The following is a 21,768-nucleotide window of genomic DNA, read 5'->3' as shown; positions in this document are numbered from 1 at the left end:
GAGAAACACTGGTCTTCCCCATGAAATCTGTATTGTATAGGGAAAAAGCAGACAAGAGACCAGATCTCATGGTGGGAGACCAGATGTTATGGTCTGTGACACATTTTTCATAGCTGTGAATTTGATAGGGCCCTATATATAAACAATGCACAAATATATTAATTTTTAACTTCATCACTACCATAATTCCTATGTTTTTCAGACTAAACTCTTTGAGGCAGGGAATGTCTTTACGTATATATTTGCGCAAGACAATGGGCTCCCCTCTGTTCTTCTGGGACCTTAGGACATCACTGAGAGATAAAGAATATTAGTAAGGGCAATTTACTAGATACAATATTGTAGAACAGTTTTCCCAATTAAACTGTGCAAAGTACTAGAGGCCTCTTAACTGCAGAATTTTACAACCTTGATTTCATGAGCTATAACAAGGTACTGTGATGTTATTTTTATAGGTTTGCTTTGATTATAAAGTGGGTGCCAGGGCACCTTGATGCTGAGGCAAATTTGGAAACAGTTAATTCAGCAAGTGGCTTATCTTGCACCAAACCCCACCCACAAAATAACTAGTTAAACAATGAACTCTCCACCAGCTTTGCCACCTGGGATGTGAGGAAGATAGGGAAGACATACACTTCTAAATCAATACTCGATATGAGATTCTCGATAAAAGGGTTAAACAAAACTCCCATTGACTTCAATGGGTATGTCTACACTGCAGCAGGGAGGTGATATTCCCCAGCATGGGTAGACAGACTCACGCTAGCTCAGCTTGAGCTACTATGCTAAAATGGCAGCACTGACATTGGAGCATGGCTGACAGCTCAGGTTAGCCACCTGAGCTCAGGCAGCTAGCCCAAGCCACCACCCATAGTGCAGCATCAACACTGCTATTCTAGAGCATAATCTCAAGCGAAGCTAGTGCAAGTCTTTCTTCGCACCCTGGGAATCACACCTCCCAGCTGCTCTGTAGACATGCTCACTGGGGCCAGGATTTCACCCAAAAGCTTTGACAGAAGAACCTCACAATGTCAGAATGGTGGGGTAGCCTATACTGTGCATCAAAAAGCAGAAGCGCCATCAGAGTCTAATGGGCTGAAATGGCTCCTCCTTTCTTAGCAAGACAACCACAGAGAAGAATGGGAACAAGCTGAGTGAGTGGGCGCAAGCTAAATTGCACAGTACCTGAAAACAGGTGTCTGAGACAACTGCGAGTAATAACTCCTGAGCGACAGTCCCCAAACCAAAGGATTTTGTTGTGTGTGTTTGGGGTGGGGTTAAGACACACAACACAAGGACAGCGGCAGAAATGCTGGAAGCAACTAAAGCCCTGTTTATAGCATGGATCCCACTCATTGAACCAGTGGTAGCAATGGTGGGAATTTTTTCCCTTCCTTTAGACATAGCCAAAGACACACACTAGAAATGAAGACAGGGCATGCATGGGAAACAGACAGAGAAGCTGCTGCTGGGGCTGCTGCTGTCGGGAAGAGTGCTGACACATAGCTGTTTTAACTGGAGCTCTGAAAGCAGAATTGTGTCTGTGAAGCTTGGCTGCTGTTTTGCTATCTTTGTTCAGGGAGAGTAGGAACTGTGTATATTGTACCACATTCAAGGTAACAACTGCACGATCCATATTGGCTAGATGGTGCAATAAAGACACCACGCTGATTCCTCCACACAGATGAGTAAAAGGAATAATGACAAAAATACTGCATGTGCATTCACAGATAGTTACCTACTTCATCCTTTGGTGGCAGCACATTAGACAGCAGGGCTGCCCATCTTATGACAATGCTTATGGATGAAGTAAAATGATATTGAAAGTCTTGCCTGCTGTGGATTGCACGCACAGCATGTCATCATCCCTACAAAACTATGCACTTTGTTTGTATAGCTAGAAATTGGTGAGAAAAAAACAATACGAGCTCACTGAGAGCAAATTAGCAATGATGAGGGTTTTCTACACAGAGTATTAATTTACATTATTTATTATTTTTTTTGCCAATCTCTCCTCTGTGTTATTCATAAGCTCTTTTTACCCCTCCTTATGGCACTCACCCTATTGCACAGCTAAAGTTAAAGGAGCCTTTCCTGCTTGTTGTAGCCAAGAATATATTGCTTTTATTTAATGGTCCCTGGCAATGTGGTTGGTGCTGGACAAAACAAAAACAAGGGAAGAAATGGTCTTTGCCCTAAAGAACTTACAACTCAGGGCCCAATTAGAGGAATTACTTACATGCACAAAGTTAGGCACATGCATAATTGTTTTCAGGACACGTGACACTGTTACACGTGACACCAGAGGTTAGGGGTCTATTTCAGTAGTGGGTAGGTTTTGTGGCCTGCAGTGTGAAGGAGGTCAGGCTAAATGATCACGATGGTTTTGGCCTTAAAGTCTATTAGTCTATGAGATGGAGGAAGAGAAGAAGGGATATTCCCAAAAGGTCTCAGATACTGTTTTTATGTGATACATCAGAATGGGCTGTAACATTGTTTTTGCCTTCACTACTTTTCTTAGCGAAAATATAAAGCCACCCACAGTTGAGGTGTTGATCTATCCCTATAGCCAACAGCTTACATTACTGCCTGTCCTGGAAAATCAGCTACCTTCCTTGCCTACAACACAAGAAAGTCACTGATTTCCTTTCCCCCACCCTCCTGCTCCCAAGATACATCACAAAAATGTGCCACATATCAAAGGAAAATATTGATCTGACTAACTGAACATCAGAAATTTGTCATGAAAACCACTATTTGTCATACCTCCTTCATTAGACTCGTTGGCCTAAGTTGTCAAAGCTTGTTACAACCCCTTTGCACCACTCAATTGGCATAAAAGTGGCTGTTATCCAGCCACAAATGCACAGAGAATTCCCGTTACATAGAGGAACTTCCTACTAGTGCATCTATACTACTGTTTGACCCTCCACTTCTGCCCTCCTAGGTATGTTTGAGGGAAGAGGAGGCGTGGCAGCGGTGTGGTTATCCTCCACTGTCATAGCCAGCAGCAGAATTGAGACCTTCCTGTCAGCAGCTTTTAGTGGTGTTAGGGCTAGGGTTGGTATTGGCCCCAAGAATAAAGGAGCAGTATTTGGATCCACAATTTCCCACCCAATCCACTTCTGCATTAAGCAGAGTTCTGGCACAAGACAGAATCTACCTTTTCATTTAGGGGAATTTGAACAAACCACAAGTTTAATGTTGAAATGTTTATATTTGTATTTCAGACCCCCATGCCTGAATTGATAGTAAATGTGATAGTGCATTCTAACATAGCAGCATGCCTCCTGTTACAAGCGTGCTCACAATACAAGCACAGCTACCAGCACTAGCTTTAATCTAGCTAGCTTGGATATTAGACTGCAGTGACACCAGTGTAACAAGCCCACCCAGAATCCTGGGTCATTATTTGTGGGTTTAGCCCATGCTGAAACACGTGCTGCCATGGCTTCACTGCTCCACTGCCTGAGCTAACTAGATTAAAGATAGCTCAGGTATTTGTACATGAGCTGCAATCACACCCCAGGTGTCATGTCAGTATACCGTAAGTGGGTGTGAGAACGTTTCTCATCAAATACTGAGATAGCGGCAAGGCTATCTAGCCAGTGAAATGTGATGAAGCAGCCACAAAAGGCAGTGCTGAAAATTAAAGAATAAAAATTCTTCTTCGGCAGAATGATAATTCAGTGATGTATAAGATGAATAATACCTACGCAAGAGGCAACAGCTGTAAATAGAAAGAAATAAAACATATGCTTCTGGTAAGAGCCAGCCAGGCAGAGGCAACAAAGGCTTCAGGCTACAAGCCCTGGGAAAAGCCATCATCCCCTTTTTGGCACTTTTTGTTGTTGCTTTTTAATAGGAAGAGGGTGCTTTATCAATTCTTTGTTTCAGAAACAAATTACAAGTTTACAAGATTATTCTGGTATCAGAGGGGTAGCCGTGTTAATCTGGATCTGTAGAAGCAGCAAAGAGTCCTGTGGCACCTTATAGACTAACAGACGTATTGGAGCATGAGCTTTCGTGGGTGAATACCCACTTCGTTGGATGCACGTCACGGACATCCGACGAAGTGGGTATTCACCCACGAAAGCTCATGCTCCAATACATCTGTTAGTCCATAAGGTGCCACAGGACTCTTTGCTGCTTTTACAGATTATTCTGAAGGCTCATCATTGCTTGAGTCTTTATGCAAAGAGCTTAGAAAATCCTCACATTCAGCTGTAGCTGATGAATCTTGCCTGTCTTACTCACAAAATAAAGTGAGTGGGACTGCTCACTGGATCGGTTCCTCAGGGTATGTGTACACTGCCAAATAAAGCCTGCGGCACCAAGTCTCAGAGGCTGGGTCAACTGACTTAGGCTCATGAGATGAGGGCTGTGTGGCTAAAAACAGCAGCCTAGACATTTCTGCTTGGGCTAGAGCCTGGGCTCCGAAACCTGCTCGGGGGAGATGGGGGTGTCTTGGACCCCAGGCTCCTGCCCCAGAGGGAATATCTACACTGCTATTTTTAGCCCCATAGCCCAAGCCCCACAGGCCCAACTCAATTGACCTGGGCTCTAAGACTCAGTGCCATGGCTTTTACTTTGCAGCATAGACATATCCTTAGTTAATTTACTACAGTCTTTCCATTGGTTTCAATTAATTAGATCCAGCCCTGATTCCTGTTACTTTTCAGTACAAACTGCTTCTAATTGCTGCCTTTAATAAGGGTTTTTTATTTGGCTTTGGTATTTAAAATATTGTTTTCATGTTGATCATTGTTTGCGTTTCTCTCTTAAAAGGGATGAAATATACTCCACATTCAGTATGGTTTGATCTCATCATGAAAGGAAGAAACAAACTGAAAAGAAAACCCTGAATCTGACATGCTCGTCACTCATCACTCTGATCACTTTGCTTGGGGTACGTCTACACTGCATTCAGAGGTGAGACTGCAGCACATGTATACATACCCGAGCTACCGTTGCTCTAGCTAGCTGGAGTTAGCTCTCAAGTACACACCCAGGGTCCTGGCTTGTACAGCCCATGCTGCTGTGGCTCCACTGCTATTGTTATTAGCAAACTTGGAGGTGACTACATGTGCTGCAGTAAGACCTCTTTGATTGCAGTGTAGGCTTACCCTGAGGATGCATCCTTTTTGCTTACTCGACATCTGTCTCATAGACTTTAAGGTCAGAAGGGACCATTATGATCATCTAGTCTGACCTCCTACGCAATGCAGGCCACAGAATCTCACCCACCCACTCCTGTATCAAACCTGTGTCTGAGCCACTGAAGTCCTCAAATCATGGTTTAAAGAATTCAAGGTGCAGAGAACCTTTCAGCAAGTGACCCGTGCCCCATGCTGCGGAGGAAGGTGAAAAACCCCCAGGGCTTCTGCCAATCTTGCCTGGAGAAAAATTCCTTCCCGACCCTAAATATGCTAAACCCTGAGCATGTGGGCAAGACTCACTAGCCAGACACCCAGGAAAGAATTCTCTGTAGTAACTCAGATCCCACCCCATCTAACATCCCATCATAAGCCATTGGGCATATTTACCGCTAGTAGTCAAAGACGAGTTAATTGCCAAAATTAGGCTATCCCATTATACCATCCCTTCCATAAACTTATCAAACTCAGTCTTGAAGACAGATATGTCTTTTGCTCCCACTATTCCCCTTGGAAGCTCTTTGGGGGAGGAACTGTCTCTTATTATGTGTCTGTGCAGAACTGAGCTCAATGGATATGACTGTAATACATAAATTTTCATCACCATACCACACAAAAGCCAGAAAACCATTTAAAAAAAAACATTAGTTATAAAGGTAAATTGGTGCAAAAATACATAATATACATTAAATGACACTTTCCAATAATCTTACTAGACTATCTTAATAGTCTGAAGAAACGAAGGAGGGACAGAGAAAGTTAAAACACGGTGGAACTACACTAGGAATTAACTGTGTACCAATAATAAAATAAAATTATTAATAATAAAGATGTCCAAAAAGCTACTTAATATCTATAACGTTAAAATATACTCAGTGATTCCATTTCTAACTACATCAGCTAGTTGGCCAAAACAAACTCCTATTTCATATGCCTATAGAACAAGCTAACTGTCAGGCAAACATTAATCTGTTACTAATTCATATTTGATACAAAGGAGAATAAAGTTAGGAATTAGAAGAAAACATAAGTTGTATTTTTGTCTGCTCCTAAAGAGAGACATTCTGCTTAACTTCTCCAGACACAGTCAATGGAAAAATCAAACCAAGCTCCACCCACCTTGAGTCTTAAACTGACTTACAGGAAGGCAAGATCAAAGGGGCATTTGAAATGTTAGTCTTAGGGAAAGGAAACTCTGGAAATGTCGCTAAAGCTGGCCAGAGGAATGTCAGAAGACTTAGGGGACCACAGCTATTCTACGGAGGATGGAGACTATGCCACTCCCCTCTTACAAGAGATGCAACTGATCAAACATTACTTTTTTGAAATGTGGATGTAATCTAGATCTTCCAACCTGGTATGCTAATAGATGCTGCCAGACCTCTAACATCAAAAAGGGAGCAAGGAGAAAGGATGATAGAGGACAGTGGAGGCTGGAGGCCATGCTTCTGGCATGCTGCCTGTCAAAAGTTTAGAACCGGTTGAAAAGCGTGAAAAGAATTTCATGGAGAATTTAAAATGGATTTTTTTTCTTATTTCTTTTTTGCAAATTTTCACTACATGCACTACTGATTTTTTTTAAACATTCATTTTTCCCTTTTCTCCCTTTTTCCCGTTGAGTACAATGAAACGAATGAGATCCAGGTTGAGTTTTCTTCCCCTATTTTTCCATTCTAACATTTCAAAGCTTCCTCAACTAATGAGTCCTCTCACATGAAGTGTATTAATGCAGGGCTATGCTCCTCCATATGCCCAGGAAATATCTAATGACCATGGATAAGAACCACATTTAAGGGTCAAAGGTGATACAAATGAAAATCAAAATACAGTGTTAAAAGTAGCCAAAAGCTAGGAGTGGATGACAAGGGATGGATCACTCGATGACTGCCTGTTCTGTTCATTCTCTCTGAAGCACCTGGCATTGGCCACTGTTGAAAGACAGGATACTGGGCTAGATGGACTATTGGTCTGACCCAGTATGGCCATTCTTTTGTTCTTAAGTAACAATTCAGTTTAGATTTATGTGAGTGGATGAGTAGAAAACAGTGTTTAATCCTGAGGAGTCCTTTTTGAAACTTCAGAGAAGTAAGCTCAGTCAAGAGCTTTATCTCCAAGATTCATAATTAAGTTCACACAAATCAACAGTCATGTTCCAAACAAATCTACAGAGCCACAATGAGAGAGTTCTGAACACCAGCCTACTTCTTACTGTCCTTCAGAAATATTAGGGAGGAAGGATTTTGTGGTTAGGAACAGGACTGGGAATAAATTGACCTGGGCTATATTTCCACCTCCACAACCAACTTCATGTATGACCTTCAGCAAGTCACCTAATCTGTATATGCTTCACCTTCCCCATATGTAATACCACTTAACTATGATAACTTACAGGGGTACGATCAGTCTTCATTAATGGTGTATTCAAAGTGCTCTAAGATCTCTGGATAGAATGTGCTACTGAAATGCAAAGTATTATTATGTCAGCATGGATTCATTCTGCTTTGGAAATGTAATCTAATACCTGACACTAACTGTATTGTATCATTGTAATAAGTTCAGAGCTAATATAGTTTGATCCCAAACACAGTATAAAGTGTCCAACATAAAATCAGTTATATATATATATATATGATTTAAACAAGTGGTTGTTATTCTTTTAGATATATAGTGATGGTATTCAAAAGTAATTTACTAACATTAGTGGCATGCAAGATACCACACTATTTCCTTATAAGCAGAATAGGCAGCATTAAAGAGTCTGTGATTTGGTAACCAAGGGAAAATGCAAATATTTAATGGAAACTATTCTTTGCAATTCTAAGTTTTTCACAAATAGGTGGTGACAGGAGTTTCTAAATGTAGTCACATTATACATCTAAGTTTTAAGCACTACCGTGTCTCTGTGTTAAAGAGGGAAAGGGCATTTTGCTACATTTCAATACTTGATCATCTACTGACTCCACAGTGTGAAGAAAGAAAAAGTCATAATGCCTGTAGCGAGTATGAGCCAAGTCCCAAAACACCTACAGAATCAGACTGAGTTGAAAGAAATAGTTTTAAATGTGTTATTAGTGATCTTCAAGGAAAACAAGCTGATGATGTTTCGAAGTCTGATCTTTCACATTACCATGCCTCCTCTTCATTTCACTCAAGTTCACTTCTATCACTTTCATTGAACATTTATGGAAAGAAACTAAGCAAAGATAATAAAATTGATAACATTATGTAGTGAGCTCTCACTACAGTGTACAGTGCAGTATACTCAGTAGCTAAGCACAATCAAGTCTAGCTAATTTGCTTGTGTTTACCTAACTATGAATGATACAATTGGAAATCTTTCCAGGTAAAGAAAACTATACAGATTTTTAAAAATGTGCATGTTTTAAGTGAGAATATGCTTCCTTTGCTGCATTTTCCAAAACCCCTTTTGATAGTCACTGTATAATTCAACAATAATTGAGAATAGGGTATCGGTGATTTCCTGTCTCATTGGAATTTATATTTGTTTCATCTATGGGTATCTTTTTCCCTTTTTTTCCCAAGCAAAACAAACTTATTTACGTTAGCAGTAAGAAAAGTGAAACAATTTTAATTTAGAGCTTGTAGTATTTTCTTTCTGTGATGAAATATGAGCCGAAAGGCAGCTCCCAGGTGCTGCAGCTTCCTCTGAATACCATGCTGAAACTCATCTCCTGGTAGCAGAAGCCCCATCTAAACACGACGCTGGAAATCAGCACCTGTTCATTTTGCACATTACCAGCTATATCATCTCCATGCTGCTCTTCTGTAGTAGTTTAATTTTTCTTGTTACTTAGGTCAACCTATATTTCTACACTACAATTTGAGACTGAGCTTCTAAATTGCATCAACGAAACAAGAATAGACTGAGCAGAGGCTAAAAGAGAAGCTATTTTTTGGCTACATGAGAAAAAGTTGTAGCATATTGATTGGGTGCCCATTCATAGCCTGTCAAGACTGATGAGATTTATTTCTAATCACTTGGTTGCTAGGCATCTCTTGTCATGTGAAGGGGCTTTCATTTTTGTTTTTCACTGAAAGGGTCAGTGACAATTCATGAAGAACTCACAGCAAAGGAAAAAAAATGTGTGTTGACACAAAAAGTATTATTCCAAGCTGATCCAAGAGAATAATTGCTCTTTATTTTTTATTATATTTACATATAAATGGTTTTGGTGAAGTTGTTAGATAAGGCAAAGAATGTCCCATCGTTCACCTTGGACATTCAAAATTCAGTGCTACGAGTTGCCAAAGTTAAAGATAAAGAGCTCCCTTCTCTCAGGTACTGTGAAATGTTCTCTTCATGCATTTTTGAGGTAGACTGAAACCCTAACCTGTTGAGAGCCCATTTTGAATTCTGTTGACTCCCAAAGGTCTGGTGGCTTCACATCTACTTTTGTAGAAGCAAGCCACTTCATGTTCTTTCCTGAGAGTTGGGCCTAGCTTAGAGGTGGGCAAACTTTTTGGCCTGAGGGCCACATCTGGGTATGGAAATTGTATGGTGGGCCATGAATGCTCATGGAACTGGGGGTTGGGGTGTGGGAGGGGGTGAGGGCTCCGGCTCAGGGTGCGGGCTCTTGGGAGGGACAAGAAATTAGGAGTTCAGGAGGGGGCAATGGAAGCTGCGGGGACAGTGCTTGGGGCAGGGGCAGCGTGCGGAGCCCCCTGGCTGCCCCTACGCGTAGGAGCCAGAGTGGGAACATGCTGCTGCTTCTGGGTGCCACGTGGAGTGTGGCAAGCCCTCTACCCTGCTCCCCAGCTGGAGCACCAAAGCGGGGCAAGCCCCAGACTCCGCTCCCTGGCCAGAGCTCAAGGGCTGAATTAAAACATCTGGAGGGCTGGATGAGGCCCCTGGGCTGTAGTTTGTCCACCTCTGGCTTAACTAAAAACAAAAAACAGAAACCTTACAGTCTGTGTCAGAAGTGGCTTCTTGAAGCCTTCAAAATAAAACTATTTTAAATGAAATTATAGTACTGGAGGTCTTTCTTTCTCCATTTAAAATGAGACATGAACTACAGGATCAGAGTAACATTAAATGTGATAATGAATAACTTTTCTTTGCTATGGAAGTCATGATAGCACAAGCTGGTCATTTCCAAAGATCGGTATTACCATGAAAAGAATTTCTAATTCAAAATAGTGAACTTTAGTTCAGTTAGCTGTAGATGTGCCAATTTACCTTGTTTATATTCTCATGGCAAAAGAATGAAACTGAGGTGTTGGGGGACTGTTTCCCTTTACCTCTCTATGCCTCAATTACCCCATTTGTAGAAAAGGATACAAATAGATTCCCATTACACAGGAGTGAGAACACATGGACATTTTCAGATGAAAGAAGTTCTACAATTCCAAAGAATTCTTTATATACATTTAACTGTTTCCCAAACTTTGTCATGTATTTTGAATTTTCCACAGCTACTCTGTAAACTTAGCAAAGCTAAAGAGTCCACTTTTTTGAAGTTCTCTGTTAACGTCCTATCAATCTCTCTAGAGCCACAAGTAAAGACAGGCATTTTATCATGACTTTTCCCTACTCTCTAAAGAAATCACTTCCAGAAAAAAAAATCTTACCCACAAGGTCAAAATAAAATGTAATGGGAAACAAGCATACTCAATGGAACAGTCTTTCATTAATGATGGCATTTTTTCCCCTATAACTTCCCCTCCCCTTCTGCTCTGCTTTCCATTAACTCAATATCAAATAATGATTAGCAGGCAACAGCTTTATTTACACAATAGTGCTTATGATAAAACCTCAGTCTTTTAAGGAGTCCCGTGGGAACCCTAGATCCAAGAACAACATATTTCTCTCACTGAGAAATACTAGGGTTTGAATTTGTTGTTTGCCCTGTCCAATAATGTGAGAATTAGGGGGTCTCCTGAAGAAACTAATGACGGATAAAATTCGAAAAAAAGAGAAGGGAATAAAACTGACCACCAAAGTATATAGCCAAATCTGTAAAATCCAAAGAATGCCAGACACTCAGTTATGGAAAAGATCTAGGAAGTTACACCATCTCATTTTTGGCCAATGCAGGATGGTTCCCTACAGCATATTTCTTGTGTTTTGTATAGTCTAGTTTTAAATGTTAAAAAAATAATGGAAGCTCCACATTCTTCTCTGAGAGACTGTTCCACAGTCTAAACGGAAGTTACTCCAAATATTTACCATACATCTTCCTTCTAATTTGAATCCCATTTCTCTTAATAGTATTGAATTACCTTAAATAATTGCTTTCTATCCTTGGTGCTTACACACTTCAAACATATGTAGATCTATGCCTTTTAATCTTTCCTCATAATACTCTTAATGCATACCTCCAATCTCCTGATCTTTTTTGTTGCTCTTTTCTGAACTGCTCAATATACTTCCACTAACATGGTGTCAGAAATGGACATGATATTCCATGTGAAGTTGCCCTAGAGAAGGATTATTATACCACTGCTTTGTGACAAGCTGCCTCTGCATGGGCAGCATGCATTGATCTTTTATACTGCCATATTGCATCACACACAGATGTCTACATTTGCTATCTATCACTTCAAAGTATTACTACTACCCCATGTTTCTCCCTCTTATTAAAATCTGTATTTGGATTATTTTACCTCAGCTGACTAGCTTGCAGTTCCTGCTTCAGGAAACACTTTAATCAAAAACTATGGCAAATAGGAACATTTTGCATTAAACACACACTAAAAGAAGATCCCATCTACACTATGAATACAGACATGATTTTCTAAACAGGTTATGACACTTATCAACCCACTTACAGCAAACACAGTTTAGCTGTAACCACAAAGCAGCTTTTTTCACAATACAATGACAAGTCAGTTATGTTGTGTGCCTTTATCTACCACACCACCGACTCTGAGGTGCCCTATCACACAGACAGATGTGAGAAAGGAGTTCCTACCAGAGCAGTCACACAGGCATGATTAAGGGATCCTGTCTACACAGAAAAGTAGCCCCTAGTTACAGGAAGACACTATGTACCATTGTAGGCCACTGTATAGATAGCATGATAACTACCTACTGTGGTCACTAAGGCCTTACCTACATGGCAGAATATTTTGGTATAACTGAAGGGGTTAATTGAAACAGATGTAGTTATATTGGCATAACCCCATGTGGATACTTATTTTCAGTTTAGCTTATATGGCTTTGGAAAGGGTTGAAGCTAAACTGAAAAAGTCACTCTTATAAAGGAATAAGTGTGGGAGGGGAGAGAAGGGCTATATCAGTATAACCACACTAGTATAATTTGTAAAACTTTCCCATGCAGACAGGACCTAACAAAGTATTAACCAGTTGTCACCAAAACCTCCTCTAAAGCCAATGATTTTAACTGGCCACAAACTTGGTTAAAAGTTATAGTACAAATAGGGCCTAGGATATATAAGCCAATCACTGTAAGCAGCTGAAAACTCCATGAGGTTTGACTCATGAGGTTTCCAACTGATGGCTTAGAAGGGTGGGGCTTTTCACCACAGATCTCAGTGAACAGATCCATTCGAGACCAGAGCAATCTGTGAAGAATGACTGTGCTGCTCCACGTTTACTGCCTCACAACCTTTCAGGTTAAAATGTGCCACTACCCTTGCCCCTCCTCAAAGAACATGTGGAAAAGGAATAAAAAAATGTTTATTGCATCAACAATATTTATAGTTATACATACTTATTCCCTAGAAAAGGGATGAGGGTAAAGGGAAATTATCACATTTGGAAAACGCCAGAAAGAAATTATCCCTTCCCTGCCAGATCACTACAGAGCAACTGTGGGAAGGGATGTCCATGTGGTCAGTGATAGGAGGGAGCAGGCCAAGGAGACATTACTTTTCCTTTCTACACTCCTGCCCCAGACCTGGTACCTTTGCTCCCTTCCACTCACAGAAAGGTAGGGAAGTTTTTGTCCCCAGGAAAAGCTGCTAGGGGAATATGATCAAAGCAGCAGCAGACTTGAAGAACTTTTGTTCACATATTAATAACTAAAAGGGACAATAGCCTGAAATTAATTTCTTCTGTCAGTAACATGTTACATTTGCCTTCATATTAGATACCATTCAAGGACTAAAGAAATTACTTTAAAGATACAGTTATGAGGTCACTTAAAATATGCCGTAAGATAACAGAAGCACATAATTAGAAAAGACTAAACCTGTAATTTTAGATACCAATGTCCGTTCTGTCTCCTTTAAATTAAGTTTTAGACCTTAAAATAACTTTCCAGAGTGACTTACACAGTCTGAACTTACGATTACCATGAGTTAAAGATACTTAAATATCTTGTTACATGCCTGGGTCAAAATGGAAGCTGCCCCTCCATCTTATTTTGTTTTAAAATGCCAGCCACATTCCACCCTGTATAGGGCTAATGTTCAAAACATATTGGTTTCATACTTTGTTTACTGGAATATCTCTGAAAGTGTGGTGTATGGATTTGCAAACCATACTGGATCTGTATAATGCCCTAATGCTAGATGGTTTGTTACAAGGTTTAAAAGATCTCAGTGATATTAACATGCATCATTATAAACCAGACACAGCTCTTTTTCCTAAACAAATGGTAGTTTTATTCCTGAGGGAAAAGAGAACTACCATCTGGGTCAGACTTGAGTTCCTCTGGCTCAAAGCCTCAAAGTGATTGGTGAGCAGGCATTAAATTGGCAACCTCAATCTCAGACAGCTCCAACAGTAAGAGCTCAGAGAATAAAAATGTATGCCCTGAAACAGTGCCAGGTCAGGCTAGGTCTAAGCTGGCATGGCAACAGCATAAGAAGTTTTGCAATGTCTAAAGGTGCTTTACTTAATAATACAAAAAAAACCACCCCGTCCATTTACCACGTTGTGAAATAATTTTATATGAACAATGAGAAATGTCCTGGGTGTGTAATGTGTGTAAGAAACTTAATTCTTCCTCCTATGGTCTGTAGACGTCAAATTGCACTTTAGGTTTCACAGCTTATAAAGTGACAAAAATAAAACAGCAGCAGCAGACAAAGCAGTCCCAATATTCTGATGTGTGCATCCGATTACAGTATTGCAAATTCCTCATTGGCCTAATGTCTTGAGTATATTTATGCCTTGGTTATATCAGCAGTTCTTTTAGTACTTTCTGCCTTGCTAATGCAATTGTTTAAGAAATTCTGGCAACAAGTACTTCATTTTGTCAATGACTTCACTTTCAAAAGCAAAGAATAAATGTTTAACTCTTGGAGCACAGCTCTCCACAGAAATTAAATTAACAAAGATAACTTGTATAAATACTTGTATCTGTTATGAAAAAGTGTTTGGACCAAACCGTTGCACTATTTCTGTGTCTCGGGTTTGGCTCCAGAATTTGTGGTTTGCGTACTTGGATTAGGAATAGTTTTACTGAACTTTTCTTTGTCATTGCCAACGATACACTCTTTTCTTTGGTCAGTTTGGGTACTGTGACCAACAAAACTTCCTTGTCTCCTTACCAACGAGATAGCTGTCAATTAGAGGTTTGAGACATTTAAAACTCTGCTTGACTGCCTGAGATCCCAGAAAAATAAAAGATGCAAATACAGGCCAATAAACCATAGAAGAAAGAAAATTTCTGTATTGTACTGGCAGTGCAATAGCATCACTAAAACTTAAGACTCTGGCAGCATTTATCTTATAATTGAATATCCAAAGACCATAACATTCACATTTGACTGAAATTTGGCATGAAATGCTGCCATTTGACTGATTCACATTTGATTCTAAAGTTAGTTTCTCACTTTACGCCAATGATGGGCCACAGCACTCCCAGCTCATAACAATTCAGGAGCTTTGTGCCACTCTTATAGCATACTCTGGTAGCCAGTTAAAGTAGAGATCTTGGGAAAGGAGTTCTGAAGTAAGTCTTGTGTTTTTGCAAGGAATAATGCCATGGTATTCTACAAGTGCTCCCCCCTGGTTGACAAATTAACCTACTAGTGTAGGAGACTCATAGATGTCAATTTGTACTTGTCCTCCTCTGAGGATCTTCAGTTATGTTTTACAAAGGTCCTCCTCCATACCAGTGAATTGCTGACTGCTGAAGATGCACCTCCCCCTCTGATGGATGGGGCACCACGCTGCATTATTCTCATGGAATATAATCCGGGCCTTTATTCTACATCAGAAGATGTCTGCAGTAAACTTTCAGTGTATATCATGACCCAGGGATGTGGGCTCCAGAATCTTAAAAATTCATCTGTAATGGTGGTTTGGGGAGCCTGTATGAATAATTTATGAATTCTGTTTGATACTGGGGGCTCTTTATATGCATCTGTGTCAGACTGAAGACTCCATTTTGGATGTGGTGGGGTTTTTTATCTTCTCTGTTGTCCTCTTTCCTCCACGTTGGATGGGAATCCCAAAGGCTGGTGGCAAAGGGATAAGTATAGGAATTCACCGATTTAAACATTTCATGTCAGTGAAATGGAATCACTCTAAAACAATAGGCTGGCTCCTACCCCAGAAAATTGGTTTATCAGAGGAGAGTTGTCAACCATAAGAACTGTACTCTCACTACAGAGTAGTTATGCTAAGGAGGAGAGCTGAGTTGGGAATCTAATTCTTTTCAACTTCCCCCAGATTGGACTGAGGTTTGGAAAGTAGAAAGTTACCAAGCAGACAAAGACACCAAGGTGTTGATGCGAGCCTTAAAAAAAATTTCAGAGGCTGGGTGGGTCAGGGAAGACTCATGGAGACACAAAGGCAGTTTTTGCAGGAGAGGGGAAGGGGACAGACCAGCCAAGGTCAGAGAAGGAAAGCTGAAGAGAGGAAACTCTGTTTCAGAACACAAGCCATGAACAGGAGCAGGACGATTCTCAAGAGCCCCAAAGGATTCTGCCCCCCTCCCAAAGAATGCCCTGGAGTAGTGGGGAAATTGAGGCAGGAAAATGCATGTTGGGTTTATTATTTTTGTATAGATGTGTGTATTTTTCATGTGATTAAGAAAAGAGCAATGGTGTGTTCGAGTCCTGTGTAAAGTCTGTATGTGTTATGTGGTACATGATCACATGGCCCCAGAAAGCATGAAACTAATCCAGAAGACACACTAGTGCCAGATTAAAGAATTTTGTGCCCTGTGTAATATGGCAACTCCAGACTGCCTCACCTAACCAGGCCCTGGGGTGGAGAAGTCCCTAAGAGTGGTCAGGTCATGTGGTCCTATTGCCAGGGTGAAAGGCCTTGGTGGATAGGGGTTTGGAGGCCCTGCACTCATCCCACAGTGAATCCTGATCACCAGTGCTGACCTGGCCCCTCAATTCAGTACTCCAGTCTATTGGCTTTTGCCAATATGCACACATGCACACGCGCTGTCCTCCCATCCCCACTCCCCCAGCCCAATGTTGGAACCTGTGCAAGTGCACGGAGTACACATCAGTTAATCCCGGCCTGAGGCTCACACCTTCAGTGGGATTCTGGAAAAGGATGAGTATAAGCTACAGAGGAGTCTGAGGGCTCTGCACTGCTTCTAGGGGCTAGGCAGGTGATTACATGGTCCAAACTCTGAGGTCGGGGTGCTAGAGAGAGGATATCTGAGAGTATGCTTAGGGACCCTAAGACAGGGACAGTGTCAGTGCCCTGTTCATGTTCCAGAGGCTTAAAACACTTGGGAATCCAGCATCTGGATCCTTTCACAGCAATCTGGTGAATGGCCAAGACCAGACCTGTGACATCATCACAAAATAAAGCAAATAGAGTTACATGCTAACCAAGGATTGTTCTCTTGCCAGGAAGAATTTATGTCCTTTCAGATTTTTCTTCATCAAGGATTCAGTTGGTTTCTAGGATAGTCTGTTCAGACAACTTTGTGGAACAACACAGAGTTAAGAAACAGACATACCAGATACAACACAATTGATTTAATTGATTTATTTTTATACCAGGTCTGAAAGTTGACCCACTGTGTACAGACTAGATACGCTCAAAGTGAGTAGCCTGTCCATTATTAAAGAGCATGCTGTCCTCAAAGGGATCTCATATTGGTTCCACTGTTTCTGATTTTGGAGGACTTCACATCAGAGTGATTTACTTCAGACATTAGAAAGTGCCTACTGGTATCATTTTTAGAGGGCTATGTCTTTGATAGTTAAGATTTATCCCAAGTTGAAAAGCATTGACTAATTTGCAGAAAATAACTGACAGCTATTTTTTTCCTTTCCCTTGTGAGATTGCTAGAGAACAGCTTGGTAATGGCAGGCTAGGAACCTCTGATAATGTCTGAAGAGGGGAAAGCTTTGAAGCGGCTTTCATGGTTTTTCTCTTTCAGTTTATAATCCAGTTAGAGAGAACTCCTTACATCTATCAACACTGGGTGGTGGTTGGCCCTCATTCCTCAAGATGTAGCAAGTATTTGGAGCCAAGGGACTGTACCTTTCATCATCTTTAGGGCTAGGTTTGGGTGGGGACTTCACTACCATTGATTCTGAGATACCACTTTCTACTTTTTTGTTTTGTTTAAGCTATCTTAATAAAACACTGAACAGGAAAGTCAGTTGACCAAGCAGAAGAAGTCTATGAGCTTGATGAGAGTTGCATCACCCTCTACAGTTAGAAGCACCCTTGTACTACTACATAGATCAACATTCTTGCACATTTTGCCAAAAATAACATTCTTCCCCTGAGATGGGATTCGGGAAAATAATCCACTTGTTTTTTTGAGTTTCAAGCAATCTAGTGTTCTCAGAAGAGGTCCCAGGCTTTCTGACACCTTCCACTAGACTGTGAATGATACACAATTCTGTTTCCTCAGCTTGAAGCCTCTCTATGATATTTCTTTTCTGGACATTAAAACAACACTAGTGTCTCTTCTACTCAGCATAAATCCAAGCAATTCAAATTCAGAGTGCCCACTCTGCTGGCCTCTGGTTCTCTCTCATGATGATCCAGCATTGGATCGTGAAACAAGATGGTGAGCAAAGGTTACCCCTCATATTGTGTGTGCACCCAGCATATGCAGTAAAGAAGAGGCCTGGCTCCTCACCATAGTGGCCCTGAGCACAAATGCCCACTCATTAGCCAGCTTTACAATGAGAGAGATTGCAATAGTAAAAGAGGTGAAGATCACCTTCAGCATGTTGTGGGGAATCTCAATGTTGATCTGTGACCTGGGCTATTAAGGCATTAGAGTAGAAATCTGATGGCCTGGGAAGGTGGAACAGCATCAAGTTGGATTTCAGGCTTTATTGGACTTGTGGAAGTATTGAGAAGAAAGGGGGGAGTCCAAGAAGTGCATGGCTATATGTGGGCCTATTGTAATCCAGAACTGGAGGATGCTGCCTGGGATGCAGACAGATCTGATCATCCTGAGGCAGAGTTTGGTTCAATCGCGTCCCCAGAGTCTTCTATGAGTTACTATGTCAGGTCAGCAGGCAAAACTGATTGGGGTTAAATGTCCCCAAGACAGACTTTTCCCATCACTTTCAGAAAGTCTGATAGGTGGGTTTTGCTTTCAGGAACAACCCTCAGTAGACTTCTTCTGAAGAGAGAAAGGATCCTTCTTGCAGATGTAATCAACCGGTATTGAATGAAAAATTATCTGTGACTGGATGATAAGATCATTTTACAGTGGAGTGAAATTCTTGGCACTAGAAACATTTAGCTTTCACTGCACATCAGTAATAGAAAACTAATGTGGTGTTATTCCCAAATGCATAAATTAAGCTTGAACAGGGACTCATAATACAGAATAAAAATGTACACACCCCATTAAACCTTATTCAGCTCCCACATGCCATAGCCCTTCTGTGACAGGGCGGCCCCGCCCTGCACTAGCCCCAGCAGCGTTGGACCAGTAGCTCTGACAGCGGAAGTCCCACCCCGGCCGTACTGGGCATGTTCCAAGTGCTCTGAGAGTATAAAAGGAGTGAACTCAGCTCAGTCTGGGGTGGCAACCGCAGGGGAAGGACCTAACCCGGAAGCTCCTGTGAAGGACCAGCCACCACCCTGGAAGATGGCAGGAACTGAAGCTTCTCCTGAACAGCACAAAGCCCTACTACGGGAGGAGCCCGAGGAGGCAACGGACCCGGAGACCCGTGGAGAACCTAGGGACTCGTAGGAGACCCCAACTCTCAAGCTGGTAGGAAGCGACCCGGGGGGCGGGGATGACGGACTGGTATCTTGCCCCCATAAGCCTCAGTGTGTTTTGGTAGGACCCTCCCAGTTCAGCCAGTGGCAAGGTCCTACATCAGTGTTAGGGTCATGGACCGGGGCCCGGCGGAGTGGGAGAGACTCTGGACACTAGGCCGCACCACCCTGCAACCAGGGGTGATTCTATAGACTTTGGCCACTAGGCCACACCGCCCTGCAATCAGGGGCGATTTTATGGACTTGGGCCACTAGGCCGTGCTGCCCTGCTACCAGGGGCGTAAACCCTCACACCTTCCTTGCTTTCAAATACAAGGCACAAATCCTTCGATGGTGATATGAAGTTTGGAGGCTTTTTTTCAGACAAACATCTAAATAGCTAGGTGCTTCCCTGGACCTATCCAAAACTCTACAGTCTAGAAACTTCATAGTAAGAGATTCTCTTGTTAAATACCTGGTCCTTCCTTTACAGGCCATAACAGAAATGGCTCCAGAACAGACTTTCTTGTGGTTGTTTGGCACTACCATTGGCAGTGGGAAGAGGGAAGTGCTAACAAATTAAAGAAAGGTAAATTAAACCATCCAAGCTGTTTTTTAACCTATAAAAGTTTTGGTTTAGGCTCTGCTCAAGTTTTAGGGAAAAGGGTAGGGATGAGAAAACTAATTTTTAAACAAGCATGCCCATCATTAAAAAAAACAACAAACCATAAAACTTTGCATATAGTACCTGTAGGCTCACCAAGGGATGAATAAGTGATAAGTGAGGGTAAATGCAAACACGTGTGTTTCTTCAAACAGAGCATATCACTGTGTTGCAATATTAAGGAACTTTGCAATGGGCTAGTGGTGGGGTTTCAAACTTAACTTTCAATTTCCTTCCTTTCATGGGTTTAAACTTGACATTTGGAGTGCAGTAATGTTAATGGTTTGACTAGCATTGGACTACTTGTTAATGTCAATTTGCATGTCAGAGTTTTACAAATGGTTAAATCCCGCTATTGGTAAAAACATCCTTTTGATCACTGTACCATAACTGTGTTTGCTAATATTGGGTTCAAACATCTTTTGATGTGGAATATGATTTAATTGGATTTTTAAAAAAAAACCAAAGCTTTGGTTTGGGGTCAAGGAACAAAGATTTCCTTTCATAAAGTATACAGAATAATAATCTTGTCACTGAAGTCTTGGTGTAGGTATTATATTGCCAGTATCCATAATACATAATGTCATCACACTACAGATAAAATGTAATGCTTCCTGATTGTATCTGTAGGATTTAAATTGGGTAATTCCCTATTACATATTATTTTTGCTTCATATTAAAAAGTTTAGGCCCCTGTCCGGAAAGACCCAAACATAACTCAGACACACTTATTGAGAGACATTAAGTTGAACTAAACACTAACAGCTTACAGAGGTGGTTATATTACTTAAGCACTCATGTTTTGAAAGAGGAAAAAACATTAACATAAGCCTAAATACAACATTAAAAGTTTTAAAACTTCAGATAACCCCAAGTTAATTTTTCTGCACAGGTAAAGTTTGAGGTAATGCCACAAAGTAACCGGACCATGCAGAAAATTAAAAGAATAAGGGACATATCATGAGATTTTGTATATAAACACACACCCTTGCTGGTCATGTGATCAAATTCAGTGCTGGCAGGCTAAAGGAAAACAAGCTTAGATTACAGGAGACCAAAGACATTTTCTACCATGCAGCAAGTCAGTGGCTCTCAACCTTTCCAGACTACTGTACCCCTTTCAGAAGTCTGATTTGTTTTGTGTATCCCCAGTTTACTTCACTTAAAAGCTACTTGCTTATAAAAATCAGACATAAGATACAAAAAAGTGTCACAGCACACTATTACTGAAAAAATGCTTACTTTCTCATTTTTACCATACAATTATAAAATAAATCAATTGGGATATAAATATTGTACTTACATTTCAGTGTATAGTATATAGAGCAATATAAACACGTCGTACGAAATTTTAGTTTGTACTGACTTTGCTAGTGCTTTTCATGTAGCTTGTTGTAAAACTAGGCGAATATCTAGATGAATTGATGTACCCACTAGAAGACCTCTGCGTACCCCCAGGGCTATATGTATCCCTGGTTGAGAACCACTGCTGTAAATAATACTTAAGCTTGAACTCACCTAATTCTGATTTCCATAGTACGTCATAGGATGGGCTTATTTCCCCTGAAATTCTGTTTCATGATTTTTCTCTCTATTTCCATTATGTGACAATAACAATCTACTTTTATTTTTCAACAACTGTATTTGGGTACTGTTAGTTAGTTGGAGTCACTCATTAGCTGTCACTTCGGAGAGCAACTGACTGAGCTTGGGAAAGAGTAAAAAAGTGACTGATCTGAGCACAAGATCACAGGCAAAGGAGTTTGTGAACCACATCCCCACACACTATCTCATGGTGGCTGAGCTAAGAATATTGCATTCACTTGGTGGGTCAAATAATCTGAAGTGTGTAAAGTCTGACT

At 41.0% G+C, this 21,768-nt stretch overlaps 1 protein-coding gene across 19 annotated transcripts in view; it reads right to left on the bottom strand.

The window, feature by feature from the left end:
• Positions 1-21,768, bottom strand: part of LOC120406051 (potassium voltage-gated channel subfamily KQT member 1-like) — an 819,762-nt gene that overhangs the window by 432,280 nt on the left and 365,714 nt on the right. The window contains exon 18 of one of the 19 annotated variants that reach the window (XM_039540384.1): positions 7,546-7,613. The exons of the other annotated variants lie outside the window; for them this stretch is intronic. Coding sequence (XP_039396318.1) covers positions 7,556-7,613 — 58 coding nt within the window. The 3' untranslated portion in view covers positions 7,546-7,555. The remainder of the gene's footprint in view (positions 1-7,545; positions 7,614-21,768) is intronic. 19 annotated transcript variants of the gene reach the window in all.

This window comes from Mauremys reevesii, linkage group 1 (genome assembly GCF_016161935.1).
Source record: "Mauremys reevesii isolate NIE-2019 linkage group 1, ASM1616193v1, whole genome shotgun sequence".
NCBI classification, from domain to species: domain Eukaryota; kingdom Metazoa; phylum Chordata; order Testudines; family Geoemydidae; genus Mauremys; species Mauremys reevesii.
This window is presented reverse-complemented; position numbering and strand designations above follow the sequence as displayed.